At 39.7% G+C, this 22,537-nt stretch overlaps 1 protein-coding gene across 10 annotated transcripts in view; it reads right to left on the reverse strand.

The window, feature by feature from the left end:
* Window positions 1-562: 562 nt before the first annotated feature.
* Window positions 563-22,537, reverse strand: part of EXOC6 (exocyst complex component 6) — a 175,856-nt gene continuing 153,881 nt past the window's right edge. For 7 of the 10 annotated variants that reach the window (XM_043550683.1, XM_043550682.1, XM_043550684.1 and 4 more), the window contains 3 exons: window positions 3,274-3,386; window positions 2,432-2,443; window positions 563-1,925 (listed from right to left, as the gene is read on the reverse strand). In XM_043550683.1, the coding sequence (XP_043406618.1) occupies window positions 1,793-1,925; window positions 2,432-2,443; window positions 3,274-3,386 (258 nt within the window). In that variant the 3' untranslated portion in view covers window positions 563-1,792. The remainder of the gene's footprint in view (window positions 1,926-2,431; window positions 2,444-3,273; window positions 3,387-22,537) is intronic. The other 3 variants (XM_043550685.1, XM_007053008.4, XM_043550687.1) reach the window with 1 other exon arrangement.

Consider the following 22,537-nt stretch of genomic DNA (forward strand, 5'->3'; position numbering starts at 1 on the left):
AAGCTGCCCGCCTGTAGAGCCCCTCAGTCCAAGTGGGGAGCGCAGGAAGAGCGAGGGAGTCTCCGACCCGTGCTCGCTTCTCAAGGGGGACCTGGGCTCAAACCCCTTTCATGGCAGCCCCTCGCGCCTGGAGAGGACACCAGAAAGGAAGGAAGGAAGGAAGACGCTGGAGAGGCTTCACGGCAACGCGGAGCGACAGCGCACCGTTCCGCTTCCCAAAGCGAATCCCTTCGTGCTGCCCCGACCTTTGGTCATTACTGCGCCATTCTTCCTTGGAAAACACCTAACAAGGAAGCTTAAGCCTAATTGTAGGAGGAGAACTGACCCAACAGGACGAGAGCCTCTGGACTTCCCTCACTCTGCTGCTCAGATGGGAGCGAGATCTCTAGGCCATGCTGAGCCCGACTGGGAATTTCAGCTCCAGTTTCACACCAAGTGAAATCCCAAGGTCTAACAGAAATTCTTGCTGCTGCTTTGCTGAAGCTGTCCTGGGGCGGATACTCGGGACACAAGCTTCCTGGGACACACAAACAAACACGGATCTGGACAACGACACCGTATGGAGAGTTTGCTGAACATGTTTAATATTTCCATCACGGAGGTGAAGGCGGGTACACAGGAACCTTTCCAGTCTTAGCTTACAAAGGAAAAGGAGAGTAAATCATTGAACGATAGAAAACAGGGGAAATGAACTCTGCTGTACAGTCCGACATGAAATTTAAGTCTGAGATGCATTTTAATACATAAAATTCAAAAATAAGGGTAAGATTTATATTACTGTATTTAGACCGTCAATAACTTAAAAATACAGTGAAATGTACATTCTTTTTACATGTTCCATAGATGGTTTGGTTTGTATTTATTATACATTCTCGTTAGGTTTAAAATAGCCAGGATGCTACAGGGCAGAGATATTGGTCGTCGGGGGGAATTCTAATTATGGGCATGGCTCTATTTGTATAAACATACAGATCGACACACAGGGACTTGGCATGAGATCAGATATCGTAAATCTTTGATCCCTTACTTTAATCTGGAGGGGGGAAACAGGGTGCCTGGAATCAGCTACAAAAGTACAGTTATAAAGGTTACCCCTGAGGAACAGAAACCAAAGCACATTGCAGAGAATTCAAATGGTTATTTACATTCATGAACTCAAGATGAAACCACTTCTGAAGAACAAAGCTATACGCCCTAACACTGAATACAGATCAAGTCTGGTTTTCAGGTAGTTTTCAAGTGTACAAAAAAATCAGAAGATTTTTTTCGTACCTCCAGACTACAAAATTTGGTATAGAAAATTATGTCCCAATCGCTTTTAAGGCTAATATACAATTCATAAAAAGCAACCAACCAGGCAACATCTGAAATGCAAGTATTTCAACGTTTAAAAATATTAAATTAGGATTTATTCGGAAAACGGCAATTAAAGGATTATAGCAAAACATTTCCCCAGTAATTTCTAACTGGAGCCAAAATCTGTATGTAAGGACTACCCACTTCTAAATAATGTATTTACAGTTCAGCTGTTTCATGTACAGTGTGAGTGACCTGCTTTTTATTTTACAGTACCATTTTCCACCATTTGTTTACAATATATAAAATAGTATTCAATTCATTAAAAATACATACAAAGTATTATTTACTGCTGTTTCCGTATATAAGCCACCTAGATCGCATTTTTCTTTTATTCAACCAAACAAGAGTCCTGGTCACCATCCCTGCCTGCTATGTAGAAATGGTGGCCAAGAAATCGATCTCGGCACGATGGGATACAATCGATCGAACAGGTCTATGTGTGCTGGGACATACCGTTCACTAAACTTCGAAGTTGCTTTACTACGGTCTCTATTAGCTTCTGCTTGTCACGATCATTCTTCCTGAACTGAGCAAAAATATTGTTCTTTTTGCTAGTGTCTTTCATTCTGCAAGAAAAAAAGTAGATGACTTAGGCATGTTAGAAATGTCACTACAATGAGAGACAATCGGACTGGCTAAAACAAATTCAGCGCTACTTTTTCTCTTTTAGATGTGTTCACTTTGTGTTAACAAGAGTTAAAGGTTACAAAAATCGCTTTTGGCGTCTCTCTCACTCGGCTAGCTGTGTTTTTAAATTACATCCCAGGCATACAGACACAGTCTTAACAAATACTACTTAAAAACGGTTTAAAATTATTAAGGGAAACAGTACATAAACAGGAAACATAACACTAAAAATTACATTCGCAAATGAACAGAATTGAAGGCTGTTTAGATCCTTCTCCATCTGGTTCCATTTTTTAGTTCATTCTCAATGAAATGGTGTGAGAATGAACTAAACTACTGAAACGTGAAAATGAAATATAGTGGTGATTTAAAAACGCAATACAGGAAACTATCGTCTAAATAAAAAAACAATGGTATATGTATAACATGATAGGGAAATACATACCCTCTATGTACTCTGCAAAACATACATTCATTGCGGGAAAAGGAAACAAAATCAGATAAAACATTTAAATCATAATATATTTATGATTCAGTTATACACAGGAGATTGACAAGTTGTTTTTAGCCAAAAGATATATATATGCTCCCCTTTCGGTCTGTTTCTCACATCTAATTAGCTACTGTAGATTTAAATATGAGAATGTGCAGAACACTGATTTAACACCGAGAGTTTTAAATGCTTTATTTTACAAAGTGGCAACTCGGTCAGTCCCATGATGTTACTATACTGAGCTAAAAGGCACCGGACAACTTTGAATGAGACTGTGAGCTTTGAACACATTTTGGGACGTCACTATTGTTCAGTGGTGTTTTTGGTTTAATTTCCTAACCGCGATACCTTACTTTCCCCTTGGGCACAGCAAAGCTGGGAAGATCGCGATACAGTCACTGTAATATAGTACTGATTTATAAAGCACAGTAACTGTTGGCATTTACATCTCTGTTTAAAACTGGGACAAAGAACAAATTGAAACGCACATTTCTAGATTCAGTTTTATAAAATGAGCCTGATAATGTAAGAGAGGCTAGCGCTTTGCTGTTCATGTTAACGTGATCAGTAACTTTATGGTACAGACTAATCTTAAAGGAAAGGAGAAAGGGCAGAAGCATTTAAGTTCTACTTGTCTTTAAAACCGAGGTAGCAAGAGCTGTTGGGAAAAGATCAGCAACAGGGACGCCGGCTGCTGGAATCACCCCGCATTCGGCTATTTCTCTTATTCACATTACCAGTAATATTTTCAAGAGACCCCCCCCCCCCCCCAAGTGTTTGTGCTACATACTCACTTCTCCAGGAGGGTAAGGGCTGTGCTTGGATTTACTCGTAAATACTTAGAAGTAGGTTGACCATAATCAGCTAGGTAGGTTGACCAGTCCCACACCATAAAAAGGTCCAGAAGCTACATGAAGAAGATAAAGACAAGATGTAGATCCGCTGTTAAGATTCAGACCTATGTTTGTCTCTCTTCCCTTGGTGTAGAGGGGAGAATGATACGTTTTAACATCCCCGAAGTACGAGCGATTTCTCAGAAAAGTGGCGTCCTAGAATGGATTTTAAAACAGTCTTACATCCCCACCAGGAAACAATATGATCACTCCAGTGGTGTTTGCAAAGCGGTTCTCACAGCATTGGGACTTTACACGGAATCGTTCTGCACAAGTCACTTAACATTCTTCACCAGAAATAAATACCTAAAAGCGAAGGATTAGGCAGCAAACACCTTAATTGTTTAACCATCTCCCTGCTCTTCCTAACGCATTTTTCATTTCATTCCCGTGCTTGGGTCTACTTTATATTTTGATGGGCTGCTGCATGTAAACCAACCTAGCAGGAGAATGTTAATGTTTTAAGCTTCCCAGTTTGCTAGCCCACCAGAACATTTTACCTTTGAAAGAGAGTTCGCAACTCTACTTTTTTCCACAGTAATTTAAACCAGAGGTTCAGATAATCTTAATTAAGTGCATTAAACAACCCCCGCTGGATTCTCCATGGTGACTGATCCTCCCCGGGATTGGAAAAGGGCGGGTTCACTATTCTGCTTGTTAGCCTTGGGAGCTCTTTTAGTCCAAACAAATATAAAACAAATTGAAAAAAAACAGGCCCTGTGTTTGGTAGCATTTTAAAATCGTATTTGCTTTATAATCTCCCGTCAGAGCTGTTGTCAAATATAAAAGTAATCTTTTAAAAGCTAATGTGATATCTAAACTAAAGCAGCAACCCCTTTATCCAACTTTAAAACCATAATCCCCTCTAAACCAGTTAAAACCTACTTCCTATCCACGTTTTAATTGCTTCAAACAGCTAAATACTTTACTACCTTCAGTTCGGCTTCCTATTTCTGCACCTTGTCGTTTTAATTTACTTTGTAAGCGAGGAGCTGTTGTTGCTTTTTTGTTTTGTTTTGTTTTTGCTTCTTTAAACACTAGAGAGGGCAAAAGAGCATTTCCACTATTTATCAGTGTGAGTCTCTCTGTGATTGCCTATTTGGCTGTAACGATGGGGAATGGGAAAATCCTGCAGTAGTGCCCGCTACTCTGCGATGTTAAACGAAAAGTTCCCCTGGACTCCCCCCAAAGCAAAGGAGGCATTGCCCCGTTTGGGGCAGTTACTACAAGCATGTCCCTCATTTTGCTAGCTATCACAGTCAATGGTTATTGCCCTGCTTGCGTAAGCTACAAATGGAGCAAACACTAATTTTCGATGCCCGCTAAACTTTTCCCCATCGCTACCTGAAGAGTCCAACTCGGAAACAAAAGAAAAAACCGCCCGGGAGGACGATTTTACAGGCCTCCTTGGCAAACCTCCCATTGACGTCAGTGGGAGTTTTGCCTGAGTAGACACTGCAGGCTCAGGAGCCCGCAAGCTGCCTTACTCAATACACACGAAGTATCTTCGCGAAGGCAGGGCAGGCACCCTAGACTCTGCTCCAGAGAAAAAAGCATCTTACCAAACGGAGCGCGGCAAGCAGAGCGAACTGAAAACGCCCACTGAAGTGAAGGGGCCGCTGGAAAGTACATAGTTAGATCTGCCCAGTGATGCATTCATCAGTGGGTAGCCATTGAACTTTCTGGTTACCGGGACACACCGATGCCCTGCGGAAAGGACCAGCCTGGAGACGTGCATCTGCTTTCATGTATGGCCCCAGTCTTGCACTGCGAGTGTCTCAGTGGGAGCTTTGGGCGCCCCCATTTGAATTCCGCTGAGCGGTTTGGTCTCTGAAGACCACGGTTTCTCAACGGGCGGGCTGGGTCAGGCTGCCGTCTTTTCTAAGCCATCGTGCCCCCCCCTTTGCGAATGAACACCGACTAAAACCACGCGGAGCGGTTCACGCTTCTCCGGAGGCCAAGGAGGCCGCTCAGGAACCAGCAGTTCCTGTTCCTTTGCTGAATAAAGAGCTGCCGAAATTGCAGCGGCGGCTCCGCACTGCATTCTCCGCGCGGCAGAAAGGCGGTGCCACAGAACTGAGCTGCTCCTGCAAGCACACCCCAGGCCCACGTGAAAGGCCTCAAGGTTTGATTTACTCTGTCGACTCTTTCATTCTTGTAAGTGGAACAGTAAAATGCCCCTAAGTCTACAAATGCAAAACACAGAGGCTGAAGGACCTGGGCAGCTCCTCTGCCAGTTACTGACACGTGACAAATCCATTCGTGAGTAGAACGCAATCCTCTCAAATTAAAGTGAAAACCAAGATTCAAACCATATCATGATAAACGTGAGTCCGTGCTTCCCTGACCCCCACACGTACCACACCATTCTTGGCTATTTCCCCCAGTAAAATCTCTCTCAAATGGCACTAGGCTTTGAGACGTCACCCCGCAGCTTCAAGACAAAGTTCATTTGTGGCAACATCCCACATACCTGCGGAACAATTATTAAGTACTGGTCCCAATAATGCCTTGACAAAAGTTCCCTGGCAGCAGGTATGCACAGGAAATTAAACACTTTCGAAAAGTCTCTGAAAAGAGGCTTATCAAGTAGAATCAACCACTGCAGCTTGTGTGCTATTTTAAAATACTGTATTCCCTCCCCCTCCCCCCAATGTTTTCTATTAGCCTAGTCCAGGGCTCACTAGTTCTAGGAAAGGGTCAGCATATATGAATCCAATTTCCACCTTCCACATCTACAGCATCCACCAGTCCACTTAGGCTGCTTCTTTTAAGCCGTTCTGTTATCCAATCTTTCCTTGAGAATAATTTTGAGAAAAATTCCTGGTTTCAAGCCGGGGTCAGCTACACTGATGCAAAGCCAGGCTCTGAACCAGTTCAGCACACCATGGCTCAAATCCTCACTTAGGCAACCCCTCAAACCAACACCCTGAAAGTAGGTTTGGTTAATAATAAATAAACAATAACAACTAAAGTTTAAAATCTTTTCCGGACAACTACTGGGGAACAAACTCCCAATTCTCTTTTCTCATTCCACCCCTCTTTTACGGTCAGCTTTCCATCTACAGCAAAAAAGCACCCAATCACTGGTTTGGGAGTGTTACAGTATTAAAACATATCCCTCAAAAAGAAAAATAATCCACCATAAGTGATTTCTCATGCTATTTCCAGCAAGAAATACCTACCAATCAAAGTCAGATGACTGAAGTAAAGTAATAGGATAATTAAACTCCATCAGACTGTATTTTTGACATGATGTCGAGTTTTGAAAATCAAATAATGAAGGCGCAAGACTGTAGGAGAGGCAAGAAAATGCTGAATAGTACAATCTCTCACTCATTTGCTATACCTTAATTTAGCATACTCCAGACTAAAATTTCCTCTATAACTCTCTAAAAGACACCATCTGGGCTCCAATTCCCTCCAACAAAGGGCTTCCCCATCTATTTTGAGTGTAACATTATCCAAAAAAAGGACTGCTGTGACAATTCTGGCAGCTGTTTACTCAGAAATTCACTTCAGATCATTCAATCATATTTAAATTACCAGGTTTCCTTAAAATAACTAGGCTGGACAAGACAAAATCATGGTTATTTTCAGATTTTTCTAAAAGGTAGGCAGATGGGGTGTGGCCAAGCTGGTTTAAGGAGACTATGAAACTGTGGCAAGCCACTAGCAATATTATTATCTATTTGTATTATAAAAATGCCCAAAGCCCCCAGTCACTATCAGGGATCATTAGAGTGGGTTCTCTGCAAACACAGTAAAAGGCAGGCCCTGACCTGAAGAGTAACATGATACAAATTTAAATTCGGGAATCCAAGTCCTCTTTTAAAGTCTCGATATATTAATGAATTAATAACTAATACATTAATAACCATTATGCATTAAATACAAAAGGTGAACTAATGGCTTTTACATTTTAATTTTTTTAAAAACTCTGTTAAATTTTATTATATTATATTCAGTTAAAATAAAAAACACATTACTTAAATTAGTAATATCTACTCATTATGCTTGAATTAATATTATAATATTAACATTTGTTATACTTCCCCATAGATAGATTATAATGGATTTGTGAGATCCACATAGTCAGCACACTTGGTGGGGAGCTACCTAAACTAGCCAATATATTTACTGTTGTCTCAAACTTCTCCAGGGAGCATTACAAGCCACAATGATGTCCATGAGTGTTAGATTTTGTTTGACTATCTCATTTAAGTGAAAGATGTGTAAAAAATTAAGGATACTATTTCATTTCCTATTGGTTACATATCTGGATATAGCTAAAGAACGTGTTACTCCTGCTTAGGGTCAAATGCAAACTTGAGCAAATACTCACTCAGTTTAGCTCAAAAGCTGATTATTTAAGTTGGCGCTGTAACATTATTCTTTAGTCAAACAATGCATTCTTTTGGGGATCCTCCATCATAAACACAGAAGATGCAGGTCTTTTTGAAAGGCAGCGGAATATCTGTGCACATTGAACAACTCAGCTTTTTGTGCAATGCATGGGAAGACACAGGTGCCTGCAAATGAGATCCACATAGTCAGCACACTAGGTGGGGAGCTACCTAAACTAGTCAAAGGATGATGATGCAAAGAGGAGTGTGCGCTAAGCCCCAACCCTCTCATGGAGATACGTGCCTAAGTTCAGGTTGCAGGGAAGTGCCTACTTCTGCTTAGTGATCCATGAACAAGAACCTGCTGCCTGGAGTCAAGTGCTTACACACCTATAGAGTTTCTTGTGGGACCAAATTAGGCATGTATCAGAGGGGTAGCCGTGTTAGTCTGGATCTGTAAAAGCGGCAAAGAATCCTGTGGCACATTGTAGACTAACAGACCTATTGGAGCAAAAGCTTTCGTGGCTGAATACCCACTTTGTTGGATGCATGTAGTGGAAATTTCCAGAGGCAGGTATAAATATGCAAGCAAGAATCAGGCTAGGGATAATAAGGTTAGTTCAATCAGGGAGGATGAGGCCCTCTTCTAACAGTTGAGGTGTGAACACCAAGGGAGGAGAAACTGCTTTTGTAGTTGGCTAGCCATTCAGTCTTTGTTTAATCAAATTTGCAAATGAACTGAAGCTCAGCAATTTCTCTTTGAAGTCTGGTCCTGAAGTGTTTTGCTGCAGGATGGCTTCCTTTAAATCTGCTATTGTGTGTCCAGAGAGATTGAAGTGTTCTCCTACAGGTTTTTGTATATTGCCATTCCTAATATCTGATTTGTGTCCACTTATCCTTTTACGTAGGGACTGTCCAGTTTGGCCGATGTACATAGCAGAGGGGCATTGCTGGCACATGATGGCGTATATCACATTGGTGGATCTGCAGGTGAATGAACCGGTGATGGTGTGGCTGATCTGGTTAGGTCCTGTGATGGTGTCGCTGGTATAGATATGTGGGCAGAGTTGGCATTGAGGTTTGTTGCATGGATTGGTTCCTGAGTTAGAGTTACTATTGTACGGTGTGTCGTTTTTGGTGAGAATATGCTTCAGGTTGGCGGGCTGTCTGTGGGCGAGGACTGGCCTGCCTCCCAAAGCCTGTGAAAGTGAGGGATCGTTGCCCAGGATGGGTTGTAGATCACTGATGATGCATTGGAGAGGTTTTACCTGAGGACTGTATGTGATGGCCAGTGGAGTTCTGTTGGTTTCTTTCTTGGGCTTGTCTTGCAGTAGGAGGCTTCTGGGTACATGTCTGGCTCTGTTGATCTGTCTCCTTATTTCCTCATGTGGGTATCATAGTTTTGAGAATGCTTGGTGAAGATCTTGTAGGTATGTCACACAAAACAGTCTCGACGGTGCCACTCCACCCTCCTCCAGTTTTGAATGGGACCTGATTCAGTAGGCATGCTCAGAGGCTGTTCACCAGATTAGGCCCCACACCTGAATTATGTGGCCGAACACCTGTCTTTTCCTGGTTTGTGAATTGCTCTAGGGCTTAGGCAGAAGACTGGTGTCTAGATGCCTAGAGGGGACAGCAGTGTACATGCCTAGAGGCAGAAACCTAGGTGGCTAGGGAACCTGTACTCTGAAAACTTAGTGTTGAGTGAGTTTGAGTGCCTACAGTGAGACTTTTGTGGATTGCAGCAGAGCCAAAACTGGGAGTTACACACCTAAACCACATATTAAAGTGCCTAAATCTGGGGTTTAGGTACAGAAGTACCTTTGTGGATCTCACCCTAACTGCTTTGGAAAGTCAGATAGGGTGAGTTTCTGAAGCAGTCACATCCCAGAACTTTATGGGTTTGTTAGATTAGAACTAGGACTTTACCAATCTGCCTCAGAACAGAAGACAATCAGTGGAGTTATGAAGCACAGATTACGTTCAGACCAGCCTTTGATGCATGCTAGGCTTGCTGCTGCATGTTTATTTTTTACTTATTTTTATTACAGTAGTGCCCAGAGGCCCTAATTTGTATTGGAGCCCTACTGTGATGAATGCTGTAAAAGCATACAATAAAAGACAGTGTGTACACCGAAGAGTTTACAGTCCAAAGGGGGACAAGATGTCACAAGTGGATAGAGAACCAAGGAGAGTGGAAGGACAAAGATAATAACAATAGGAACAAATATTAACCAACAGTAGAGTCTGGAGGCTTTGCTTTCTTAATAAAATAAACAAACAAGATATATTAATAAAACACTATCTCACCTGCCTACCTTTATCACTAGGAAGTTTACCATGGGCACCACAGTAGAGGCGGTTCTTAAGAGACCAACTTCAGCCTTCTCTGAGTGGTTCTACTATAATCTAATCTGTGGTCTAAAGCCCTTGGCCACTGATGAGGTTAGAGTGTTAAAGTTAAAAGTGTTTCCCGTTTCCTGCTACCATCACCTCAGTCTTTTCTAGATCCAACTTCTCTTGGTCTAGCTGCTGATTGCTTCCAGGCACTCATGTCTTAGTGATAGTGAAGGCCCTGTTGGAGGATTAGGGCCCTGTTAAGCAGGGATACTTGCTCGTATTCCTAAAAACAGGCTGTATACACAATATTTTTCCCACCCAAAGGTCTTACTTTCAATGTGGAGCAACATACTACCTTCTTCAGTGCCTTAGGCACATCCTGTGCACTCCAAACCTGTTTCAAGGTACAGAGAGGAAACAACTGGGATGGTCCAGTGGTTAGGGTGCAAGTGTAGGATTTGGGAGGCATGGCTTCAAGTCCCTGCTCCAGCACTGACTTCCTCTGTGACCCTGGGCAAGTCACTTAGTCCCTCTTTATCAGGATAAATACATTACAGATTGTGAGGCGCTCAGAGAGCATGGTACTTATATGGGTGCCAGGTAAGTGCCTAAGATAGAAACTGGAGTATCAGCAAAGGGAGTGTCAGATGCTAGTACAGTTCCCCCACAGCCCCAACATGGTCAAATGGCTACACAGCAGCCAGACTCATCCTGCTAAGTTTATTGAGCTAAAGCAGCTGCTGCTACATTGTGGCAGAGAACCGTGAAGGACCTGCAATCAAATGACACATGCCATCCAATCATAACTCCCCTCCTGCTTCTGTACACAGGTTCAGGGGCTCCAATGTGACAATTATGCACTGCTGCTGGAGTAAATGGGACATAATGACAGAGGTTGCTGAAGGCTGGACTGCTGTTGTGTACAATTCTATACTTGTGCATTTTTCCCACTCACAGCTGCATGTATTGCTGTGACATACTGCTATATGTAATGGGCTTTGACAGCATGTACTGTACAGCGTGGGTGGGCAAGAGCTGCCTGGTGTGCTATTCTTTGGATCCATGTCCTGGCCATTCATGTCACCTGCATCTGATTTGGTGCTTGGCAAATGTACTGTCAATGCAGGCAATTTGCTAGGGAGGAGGGCTGGCAAGCAGCCAACACACTAGCAGGGACAGATAGCTGATTCCAGGAGCATCAGAAGCAAGGGAAGTATCTTCATATCAACCCTTACCCAGCTCTTAAGTCTCCTTCAATCGTATGACGAGGTGTACATGGGGACTCTGCAGAGGTACCAGACATAGATTCTCGTACAACTTTTACTTCCTTGTGCAGGTTTTCCACTGTGCATGACAATCATGAATTCTCTTGCAAAAAAGCAGGGAATTTTTACATGGGAGATGGTCTGGAGCATAATCTATATTCTCATAGATGAAAACAGTAATAGCAATTTTATGAGTATTGCATTCTTCATGGTATTTTAACTCACTCTTTGAAAAATGAAGCTGCCAGCTATCCACTAGCCTATGCAGTCTTTCACGAAAGAGCATGGGAATTTATGTGATGAATTAACTACAGGAAGGTTTCCCTTTTATTAATAGAGTGGAAACATATTGAGAATCACACCTATACTGTTTTTTAAAAAAACAGAAGAACGACAGGGTTAAAAAGATCTTTTGCTCAATTCATAAAAACACCTATATATAGATAAGATGTCATGAAAATCTGACATTTGCTTGCTTCTTCAACAGAAAAGCAAGATGAAAAAGAACAAGACTTTTCCTACATTAGCTATTTTTTGTTCACCATAGGACACCTATTAAAATTATCTTTTTGTGTGTCAGAGATTAGGTGCATGCAAAATCACAATAAGAATAAAGATTCAACATGTGGTGAAGTTATGCAATAACCAAGATTCCTCACCAAGGTAGATGTAATGATAATACTCTTTTTGGATTTGGCTTAAGACATTAACATGAGTCATAATACAGCAGATGTAATATGTTAAATATGGTAAATTGCACTGAAATAAAGGAGGCTTGTAATCCTTGGGGATTTAAATCCTGTAATTAATATTAACATGGAACAGGACAAAACGTATTGAGGGCAGGTCTAATCACAAAAAATTCTGCCAAAAATGGAAATCAACTAAAAATATAAATTGTTGATTGCCTTACAGGTTTACGTGATCCCACCCAGTGCTTTCTGAATTATGGGCCACAAGTCTATGGAGAATTTGCTGGTCACTGGTTCTGGCTTTCCTTGCTTCCAGCTGCCACAAGACATTTAAGACAACTAAAATTACATTCACTATTTTCCTAATGCTACTTTTTCCACTAAAGTAGCTGCTGTAGTTGCTACAGGAACATTATGTGATTATGACTGGAAGAGCGGTGGTCTATGTAATGGAGAATCGACCACAGTGATAGGCATGGTAATAAGAGAAATAAATGCATGTAATTAGAGATGTCAGTAGGAAATGAAGTGTTATTTTTCCATCTGTTTATGAAGTACTAGCTAAATACAGTTAACAAATACTTAAAAAATATACAGTTCTATAAAGTCAGATTTCTAGTGTTGAATATTGACACACACTGGTTCTTGAGAAGTAACACCTGATTTCCTTTTAAAAGTATAATGGGAAATTTGTTCACGTTAGCTGTAAATTTATCTTCTCAAAGATAACATGTATAGCAATCCTTCAAACTGGATGGGTCCTTCCCCTCTCCAGCTTGGAGGCAGTGCAGAGCTGTAACTGGCAGCTCCCCTCCACTCCCCATCACACACACACACACACCTGTCTACTTCTTATCAGAACAGATTTAGCACAAGGCTGACAAATACTGTCATATATACAAAGATAACTATATTCATACTGTGACATGAGAAAGATTTTGCTGTAAACACTTTATCCCAAGCTTTTCTCCTGTAACCTTGATGGAAAACAAGAGTGGGCCAAGACAGTGAGGCAAGCTACATCTGAGAAGAGAAATTTACAGATAAGCAGAACAAATATCCCTGTTAAGAGAAATATCAAGCTATTATCAAGCTAGAGCATATCTGTCAGCTCCTCACACTGTGACATAGATAACAAGGAATACGGACAGGGGAGAGCACAGAAACAACTCCACATACAAGTGCGTGAGAAAGGAGGAGGAGCAAGGGGAAAGTTCCATGCACTCTCCAGATAGAGAAGCTAACGAAAAAATATTATAAAATGTCAGTAACGACTTTTGCCACTTCTTGGAGGATCTGCTTATGGAAAAGGTGAGTCTGAGGAGGAGACCTTCTGGGTCTAACTTTTAGTGAACATCAGGACTGATGATTTTCTGTGCTGAGGCACATGCTCTTCCCGCATACAAGGTAACCGTTGCCTGTGCTATGTTACCCTCTGGGGGTATCACGTTCCCAGGTTTATATACCCCTACTGGCAGTCTTTTGCTACTTTTCTGCCCCTGCATCTTGAATGATACCTATGAAAAGATGCTGTGATTTTCTGAGAGTCTTGGTCCTGTCAATGTATTTTCTAAATGCTCTTCACACCACTAATACATGCCCTACACCTACACTCTTTCAGGTGAGCTGGATTTGGACAACAGGAAAGCTATGCCATCTCTTGCATCATGTGGACTGATACAGCTCCTTTTAACTGAAAGGTTTCTGATATCTTAAGTACCACTTGTAGAAGATACTGAGCTGTTCCTCAATTAAAAGAGCTCCCAACTCAGTCAATTGATGACTATCAAGAATGGTGTTTTGATCAACATGAAATGTTGTAGTAAGACTGATCCCATAGGTCAAAAAAAAAGTTCTATAAGGGCTTTAGGGATAAGGTTCAGGCTCCAAGTAAGGTAGCTGTGAATACGTTATGGTTTCAAAGCTCTTGCTGTCTTCCAATAACAGGTGATATATGACTCCCTGGGAATTGATTTATTGTAATCGATGCTCAGTAATGCATTAACTCCTGCTATTCAGAGCCTTAAGCAGCTCAGTTTGAGTCCTTCAGATAGGCCATCTTATAAGTACAGAAAATGTGTGGGAAGGAGTTTTTGTATGTGGAATTCTTGGAGCTGCATCACTCTGTGAACCTAATTCACGTCTCAAATACACCACAGTCATGCACTTTTTCTTCGAGGTAGTTAAGGTGTTTATCACCTGCTCTGAATATACTTTAGAATCTTCCTTTCTACCTGTAGGCTCTTAAATTCAGTTTGGAGGGATCTGCATATATTATTGGAACCTTAATTAGCAGATTTATTTGCAGTGATTGTCTTAGTGAGACCTGAATCCTCCTTTGAAATATCCTTGAGAACCAGAGTCTTCCTACATTCAAATATTCATTTTTATTAATATATTGCAAATAGCTACATATTTATACTGTAAGCAGCAAAATGTTATGGTCTCCACTGTGGCTGGTTCTATTCAGGTGCATAAGAGTTGCCTTCCCCTTTTGCTTTTGGGCAAGAGCTGGGCACAATCCTGCTTGGGAGGTCCCCTACGGCAGCTAGGGCTAGTGCAGTGCTGGCCAGCAAAGAAGGGAGTGTGTACTGCTGCACCAATTAGAGAACAAAACCAGATAGGTTTCAGAGTAACAGCCATGTTAGTCTGTATTCGCAAAAAGAAAAGGAGTACTTGTAGCACCTTAGAGACTAACCAATTTATTTGAGCATAAGCTTTCGTGAGCTACAGCTCACTTCATTGGATGCATACTGTGGAAAGTACAGAAGATCTTTTTATACACACAAACCATGAAAAAATGGGTGTTTACCACTACAAAAGGTTTTCTCTCCCCCACCCCACTCTCCTGCTGATAATAAACCAGATAATTTCTCTTGAAGTAATTCTACAATAATTTTAAATTATCTAAATAGTGGGGTACAGATTGAATGGTGTCTTTCTCTGTGTTTTGCTATCAACTGAACCAACAAATAGCTTTGGCTTGCCCAGCTAGATACAAGCTATTTGAGAGTTTGTGAGAAAGACGAGTTGCATATTTTTGCTACTTTAGAAGCCTGTTTTGATTTTTGTGAACTTAAATCCACATACTGAAAGTAAAGTTATTTTTTACTGCTTTGGTTTTAGTTATACCATTTTTAGCCACTTTTTTTGAACACAAGAAGGATATCTCTTATGCTAAACAGTTTATTAACCCCTAATCACCCAGTTACTTCTAGACTTGATTGCATGTGTAATTACCTTTTGTCAGGTACAATTTGCCTGATAAACATGTCAGAACACTTGCTGCTTAGTCTGTTTCAACAGATAAATGCTGTCTTTCCACAGCCTTGGGGCATAATTAACAGAGAAAAAAGGCAGTTATAAAAACACACAGAAGCTGATTCACTAAGGCAGGAGTTCACAGCATGCAGCCCGCCAAGGCCTATTTCATGGCCTGCCATGCTTGCCTGAGCGCTTATTGAGTTCCAACCTGCTGTGACAGGGCAACAGTTGTAACACTGAAAAACTGTGATTTAACGTAAGTTTCCACATGAACTTCAGAATGGAGTGGCATGATGTCTACTTGAAAAAAATGAAAGTGAAGCACCAGATAATGATACTGGTAGAACTTCCGTGAGGGTCAGTATCATATGTATATGTTTAAGTACGGTGTTTGGTATGGTGCTAAAAGAAAAAAAAAAGAAAAAACCTAAAAAGGAGATGGGGGGGATTCAATTAATTAAAAAAAGCTGTGAGACTTATATTCTTGGGATTTTAACTGTGACTCATCAGGGCTCAGTTGACTCTAATTTCTTCTCAAGAGTGTTTATGAGTTGTGTACCCATGCACTATGGGGAGTGCAAAAAGAAATCCCTACCTGACCTCTGGATAACCCAAACAGGAGATTAGCCCATTTCCAAGCAAAGTAGGTTGTCACACTGTTAGGCCAATTGCTTCTATTGACACTTTGCATAAACATCTTACACAGGGTGATCAGAAAGGACTGTTATGCCATTAACGTTCCTTTTTATTTTTTTATACCTAAGCCCTACAGAATAAAAGCCTTTCTGAGTTAGGGATAACAAAAGGGTCAAAAGGCCACAAACATTCTTCTAAGTAGGTACAAATCTGGAAAGGTTAAATTAATTGAAAAGTGCAAATTAGAACTTTTTCAGTATCTTGAGAAAAAATCAATTCTTACCCAGTTTACTCTAATTTGACATTAATACTGGTATACATGCTTTAAACTACGGCAGTGCATTTATATTTACTTTTAAATACTGAAAACTCTCACATTTTCATCTTAAGAAACAGCAAGCTGTTTAATCTTCTTAGCCAATTAGTAATCTAAACAGATATTTAATTATTACCATTAAAATCCTCATGGAGAATAGCGTTAAAAATGTACAAAAGAAAATATTTCCTGCAATGCTTCAATTTAATCCCCCAACCACAATTTACTTATAACTTACACCCCATACGGTTTGCACTACATAACAAAATACTTAACATTTTCCTTACTTTTGTTTTTGCTTTGATCAGAGATGGAAACAATCTCCTTTTAATAGTATAAAAGCCACCTGCTGGGCATTGCAGACTACAGCTAATTGGTAAATTCTTTGAAATTTAGATATAATGGTTTGTGACCTTTTTAATTAAAAAACCCCAGAACCTAAAAGGCTGGGTGAACTCTTCCAGGAAAATAATGCTCTTGAGCATATACAATTATGAGCTAGCCTAAGACACTTTTGAACAGAGAATACAGATTAACTACATATGTGCATTTTAAATATGGATCTATAGCTTTTCATCTAAATATTTGCACGTAATTGTTGTAAATTATATATCTATTTTAAATAATTAAGGTAAGTATTGCGAGTATATTAACACCACATTTATTATTATTTTAATTGAAGTAGTGCCTAGAGGCTCCAATGAGGGATTGGGTCCAATCATGCCAGGCAATGTACACACATCACCCACCTCTAAAAAAGTTCCTGCCTGAAAGAGCTTACAGTCTACATAAAAACATTGTCCTTCATTCAGAAGGATCCAAAACTCTGCAGACTATATAGGAAATATTTCAACAAAACGAAGATCTTACAGGAGTGGATGACACCAGCCGTTCTACACCAACAACACTGTATGATACTATGTTGATAATCATTGCATAAATGTGTAAGGAAAAACTGTTCTAGAACAAACAAAATCCCTTGCACTGTGAATGTGCACATGAATATGTTTGCAATCCAAACATTTTAAACGTATCAGGCAAAATCTTTTTTTTACTTATTAAAAGAGCTTGCTGAAGTGAATAGGACTACTTGTGTGAGTAAGGATTTGATTACTAGTGTTACTCTGTGAACTGTGTAAAAAAAATATTCTCAGTAAGTATGATATCAGATCTATGAATTATGAGATTCCAACTACATTCTTTGGTATTTACGTCACATCCCTGAATTAGAGACTCCCCCAGCAATATGTGCACCATATACTGTTCTTACTCAAATCAGCTCAAGCAGTATTTTCAAAGCATAGCTGATTTGGAGGCGCTTCAAAGACCTAGCCACATCCGTAGTGTTTGAAGAAGGCAGGAGAGTAAGGGACAGTATCCATCTTCTACATTACATTCCTTAGTTCTCGATAATTATGCACACTACTTGAGCACAACTTTAATGGTTTATGATATCACTGGAACATCTCAGTGGAACTGTTACTATAGCCCATTAGATTGTAAAGTCTGAAGAAGGGACAGTCTTTTTGTTATGTTTGTACAGTGCCTACGCAATGGGGCTCTGGCTCCATAGCTGTGGCCTACAGGCATATCCACAATACAAGTAATAAAATAATAATAAAAATAATAATGTCTTCTTTAGTCAGTGGGTATAAAATATAAACAAGCACAATGCTTTTGTGTACAATACATATATCATTATTCATAATAAAATCATAATAATTAATAAACTCCAGTTACAACATTTTCAGGTTTTATATGAAAAAAGCTTCAGACACTAAATAATGTCAGTTCACAAAATGTATCCTTTCCATATTTGCTGAAGCATAAATACCATGAAATTACCTTCTACAAGAGAACTGAAAAGCATGGGAGCAAAAGGAAGCAAAACTGGACATTTTTTTACACCAAATAAATAACAAAAATGTTTAAAAATACAGATATGCAACTTAAACCTGCTAAGAACAAGAAAAAAGTTCACTAACTGTAGAATAATACCAGCACCAAACAGCTCCAATTATCACTTCATCTCTTCAATGCTGACAAATATCACTTTAGCCTGGTTAGCAAGTCTGCCTGCCACTTGCCAAAGTATTTTTTATTTATTCCTGGTGACTTATTTTGTGAATGTGGTGAATTTTAAAATCCTCTCACTGATCACATAACAGGAATAACACACACTAGTATAATATTTCAAAGTGTAAACTGATCTTTCGATCAGTAAATGTCTCTCTATAGTTTATGCTACCCTTTTTCTGGATCGCTCACCATCTAAGGAATATGCTTTCAAAGTGATGTGCCAGGAGTTAGCTATGCAATTCCCATTAGTGTCAATGGGAGTCGCAGGGTAAATTCCTGGGCATGCTTTGAAAACTGACCTCTAGATTTTCAAAAGCAGGGCAGTTTGTGTGTTAGAAAGGCAATGTCTTGAGTCTCCAGTTTTTAGAGCACTGCACTTAAGTTTGATGGTTTTCAAAAAACTTAAATATTACATTTAGAAATTGTACTTTAAGAGAACATTCAAACATTTACCACAAAATGAAACCTTACTTTTACATTTAAATACTTACATCTGTTTCAAATTTATGTCCGTAAGTGAAGATAGTAGCTGTCACTATCTTGAATGTTAGGGTATAATCTCTCACACATTTGTAAGTGTATAATATGTAAACTCAGAGGTTATGACATCTGAACCAGAAGGAACTGTTGTTTTGCTTAGAAAAAAGCCAAAAGTTCAAACTAATCCTTTATAACCTAAATTCTCCCAAAGGGCAGAATACTTTCCTAAAATCTGAACCTTGAGGTATATTCTGTGAGATGCCTGGTCTTGTTACATTCACGAGTAAACACAAATACACCTCATACTTCAAATGAATTTAGGACTGTCTGCAGAAAAAAAAATGCATGCTGTCGGAGTTATGTGAACAAGCTTGCTGCTCTGTTAGCATAACCAGAAAAAAATTCAGCTCCTACAACTTTTGCAAATCCCATTAATACTTTAAGAAGACAAGGTCTCCTGAAAAAAGTCGCTGTGAAGTAGTAATTGAAGCAAATATAAGTAGGTGGGCCAGTACAATATATAATATAGCAATACAATACAAAGATCTGTGTAATTACAGTGCAAATAGTCTTTATTATAAAGTGCCTTCTTCCTCATCATTAAAGAATAATGGACTAGCGGCAAAACAAAAACAAAAAAAAAAACCACTGTCTTTTGAGTTTAGAAACAGACAAGAGTTTCAAAAGCAGCAGTCTGGCAGACAGTCAGTCTCCAGAGGGCAGGGGTTCTGGCTAAATTGTTCCTGCGTAGTCGGTTAGCCTGTACACCAAGTCCCTTCAAACAAAGCCTAAAACTATGTCACTGATAAAATTTGGGTGGATGAAAAATTGTGGATTATGCACGTTTCAGGGTCATTCACCAATTTTTGAGCTTATGACGCAAAGGCATGTGCTGTCAAAGATCATGTAGGGAATTATGTGCACAGCCCCCCGAAACAGAACTTATACCTCTGTTCTTTGCACAATGTTTTCAAAATCTATCTTACATGCTATAATTATGAGGAAACATTTACAATATTATAGCTGAATTTAAAGCTGTAACTTTTATGTTGTCTTTTTTTTACAGAGGTTTATAAACTCTATTTTGGGTTGAAATATAGCACGTAATATCTGATCTGGAGAGTGAATTTCTACCTACATTGGGTTTATATAGCTATATTCTTCTATAAGAAGCTATATTTTACTATAAGTTGATTTTTTAACTACATCAGGTTTAAAACTGGCTTAATCATAAATACTTTGCTTGTTTTGAAAAATGAAGATTGAAAAGTGCCATATTACACATATGGAACAGAAGTTTCTTTTAATAACATTTGTTGTATCTGTACTAAAACTGTGTCATGTGCCTCAACCTTTTAGATAATGTGCGTTTATGGCTGCTGCTATCTAGGAATAATAAAATCCATCATTTTAATCAGAACCACTTTGTTTTTCTCTAAATGCTGTCTAAACTTTGGTGTAACTGGAATATGCTATTTCTAAGTACAAGTCATGTTCACTGTATAATCCATTATTTTCAAAGAGGGGGACACTGTCAGCATGCCATTTGGATATCTTACTACTAGCCATTGGGAACTGCTAGCATATCCAGTGAATGGGTTCTATGTGACTCTCCCCTCAAACAAAGAACTATTGTCTTTGGGCATATATTTTGCCTTAACTTCAGCATTATCAATGTAGGTCTCTCTAGGTATCTACAACCTTAGGTTACACAGACTCTTTACCAACAAAAAGTCAAACTGTCTGGAAAAATACCATTTTGAACAAGCTAATCCAATCTATCTTTGTATACATGAACATCAAATCTACAAAGGGAATATATTATACTATAGAACTGAACACTGAAGTGTTTTGCCCAAGAGTGTAATAATCATAGTGTAAAGCTTGAAACTCTAGTCAGGTTATTTCTAGGGATTGAAAGTTTGGTGTTTTGAAGACATAGCTATGATCTGAGAATGTGGCTAGGTAAAATGACATAAAAGGGAAGACAGTTTAAGCATTGTTTGTGGAAGTCCAGTTCTCATGTGACCAACTGTGACATAAGAAGCTTTAAAAATCTTAAACTATGACTGTGTAGGAGGCAAAAAAGGATTTCTTCACTTCCATTTGCGAAGTCCCAATCAGCAGAACTGTTCCAAGAGGTAAACAGTCTGGTTAATATGGATTGTTCATGTTCATGACAGAGTTGAGTATCTCTTTCTGTGGGGAGTTTTCCAATTATTATGCAATAAGATTTTTCAGATTCAGTCCAAACTATACGTCACATAAACCAGACCAAGCTATAAAATGGAGTTGTGTCTAGGAAGAATACTGAGATTGCGCTAGCTACGGTGGTTCACGATGATACTGTCCTAGCACTGGATGCTGATGAGGTGTCTACGCAGATTCTTTAAGGCATTTTCTTTGAGGGGGCTCTTGACTCTGGAATGTCCTGCCCTCCCACCCCCACAGAGTTCATTGACCTTCTGGATATGCTAGAGAGTTTATCTGTTTCTGCAGAGGTTAATTGGGGCTCTGCAGTCGGTAAAGGGAAGTAGTTTGTTTTGGTGGTGAGTCTTTTTTACTTTTTTTGTTTGGCTCTATAAACTTGAGCACTCAGAAAACTGTAAATCTAAATACAAGAAATAATGTAAAGACTAACACTGAGGTAAGTAACATGGTCCAGTGTTGTGGATTCCTATTTTAGATGACCATCAAAGCCTCCAACATCTGGCACCAAAATTAGTACAATACATCACTGAGGTCAGATTCTGCCTCTTCACTCTGACTGTCTCTTTAATCTGTTCCCTGAAGCTCTGCTCCAGAGCAATATTGTCTACAACAACTTGGTATTTATTTGTCAATTTATATAGCACGTCTATGGTACAGTAGTGCCTCTAAGCACACCCATAAAAATTTAAAAACATGTAATAGATTGACCAAATGTCAATAATACTAACTAAAGACTCCACCAACTAGATAACTGAAATCCTACCAGCTCAACCCAACCTTTGGAGAAAACTGGGGTAAATGTCTAAACCTTGAAATATGTCCTAAAGGTCAACAAACATAGGCTCTGTCAATCCAAGAGCAAGTTCCAAAACTGGAGGCTTTTTACTGAGACCTCTTTGTAGGTAAACTAAAGCCAATAAATCCATGTCAACCATTAGATGAAGTGCCAGCTGATCTCAACATCTGAGTTAGACCATGAGGGAACACACACCATATCCAAAAACTTAAAGGACTTTATAGGTCAGAAATCAACACCTTAAATTGCACCCACAAACCAAGCAGAAGTCAGTGACATCAGTGAAGCACAGTGTGATCAACTCATTAACATTCTGTACTAGCTGAAGTTTCTTCAAGGGCTGCCTCATGAGAAGCACATTACAGTAATCCAGAGTTTGCCTGTACCACTTACTTTCTGGCTGATGAAGTTGAATCCATTAGGAAAAACTATACTAGACCGGGGAACCGCTGGACCAGGAATGCAAGTACAGCCAAAATCACTGGTTTCGGAATTGATTATAGCCAAACTGTAATTGAAGCCGAAACCACTAGTCCAGGTATGATAATGTAGCTGTTGGCTGACTATCTTCAGTGATTTCTCAATCCCCTCCCCACCTACCATTTCAAGTTTACTTCTATAGTCCATAGCTATTAAACTGTATTAACAAACATTTCAGCAAACTCTGGGGCCCACAGCAAAATCTTAGTTCTTTTATTTGGAAAAGCCTTCTTCCCATCACTTAGATGACATATCTTGAT

This window comes from Chelonia mydas, chromosome 7, assembly GCF_015237465.2.
Source record: "Chelonia mydas isolate rCheMyd1 chromosome 7, rCheMyd1.pri.v2, whole genome shotgun sequence".
NCBI classification, from domain to species: Eukaryota; Metazoa; Chordata; order Testudines; family Cheloniidae; genus Chelonia; species Chelonia mydas.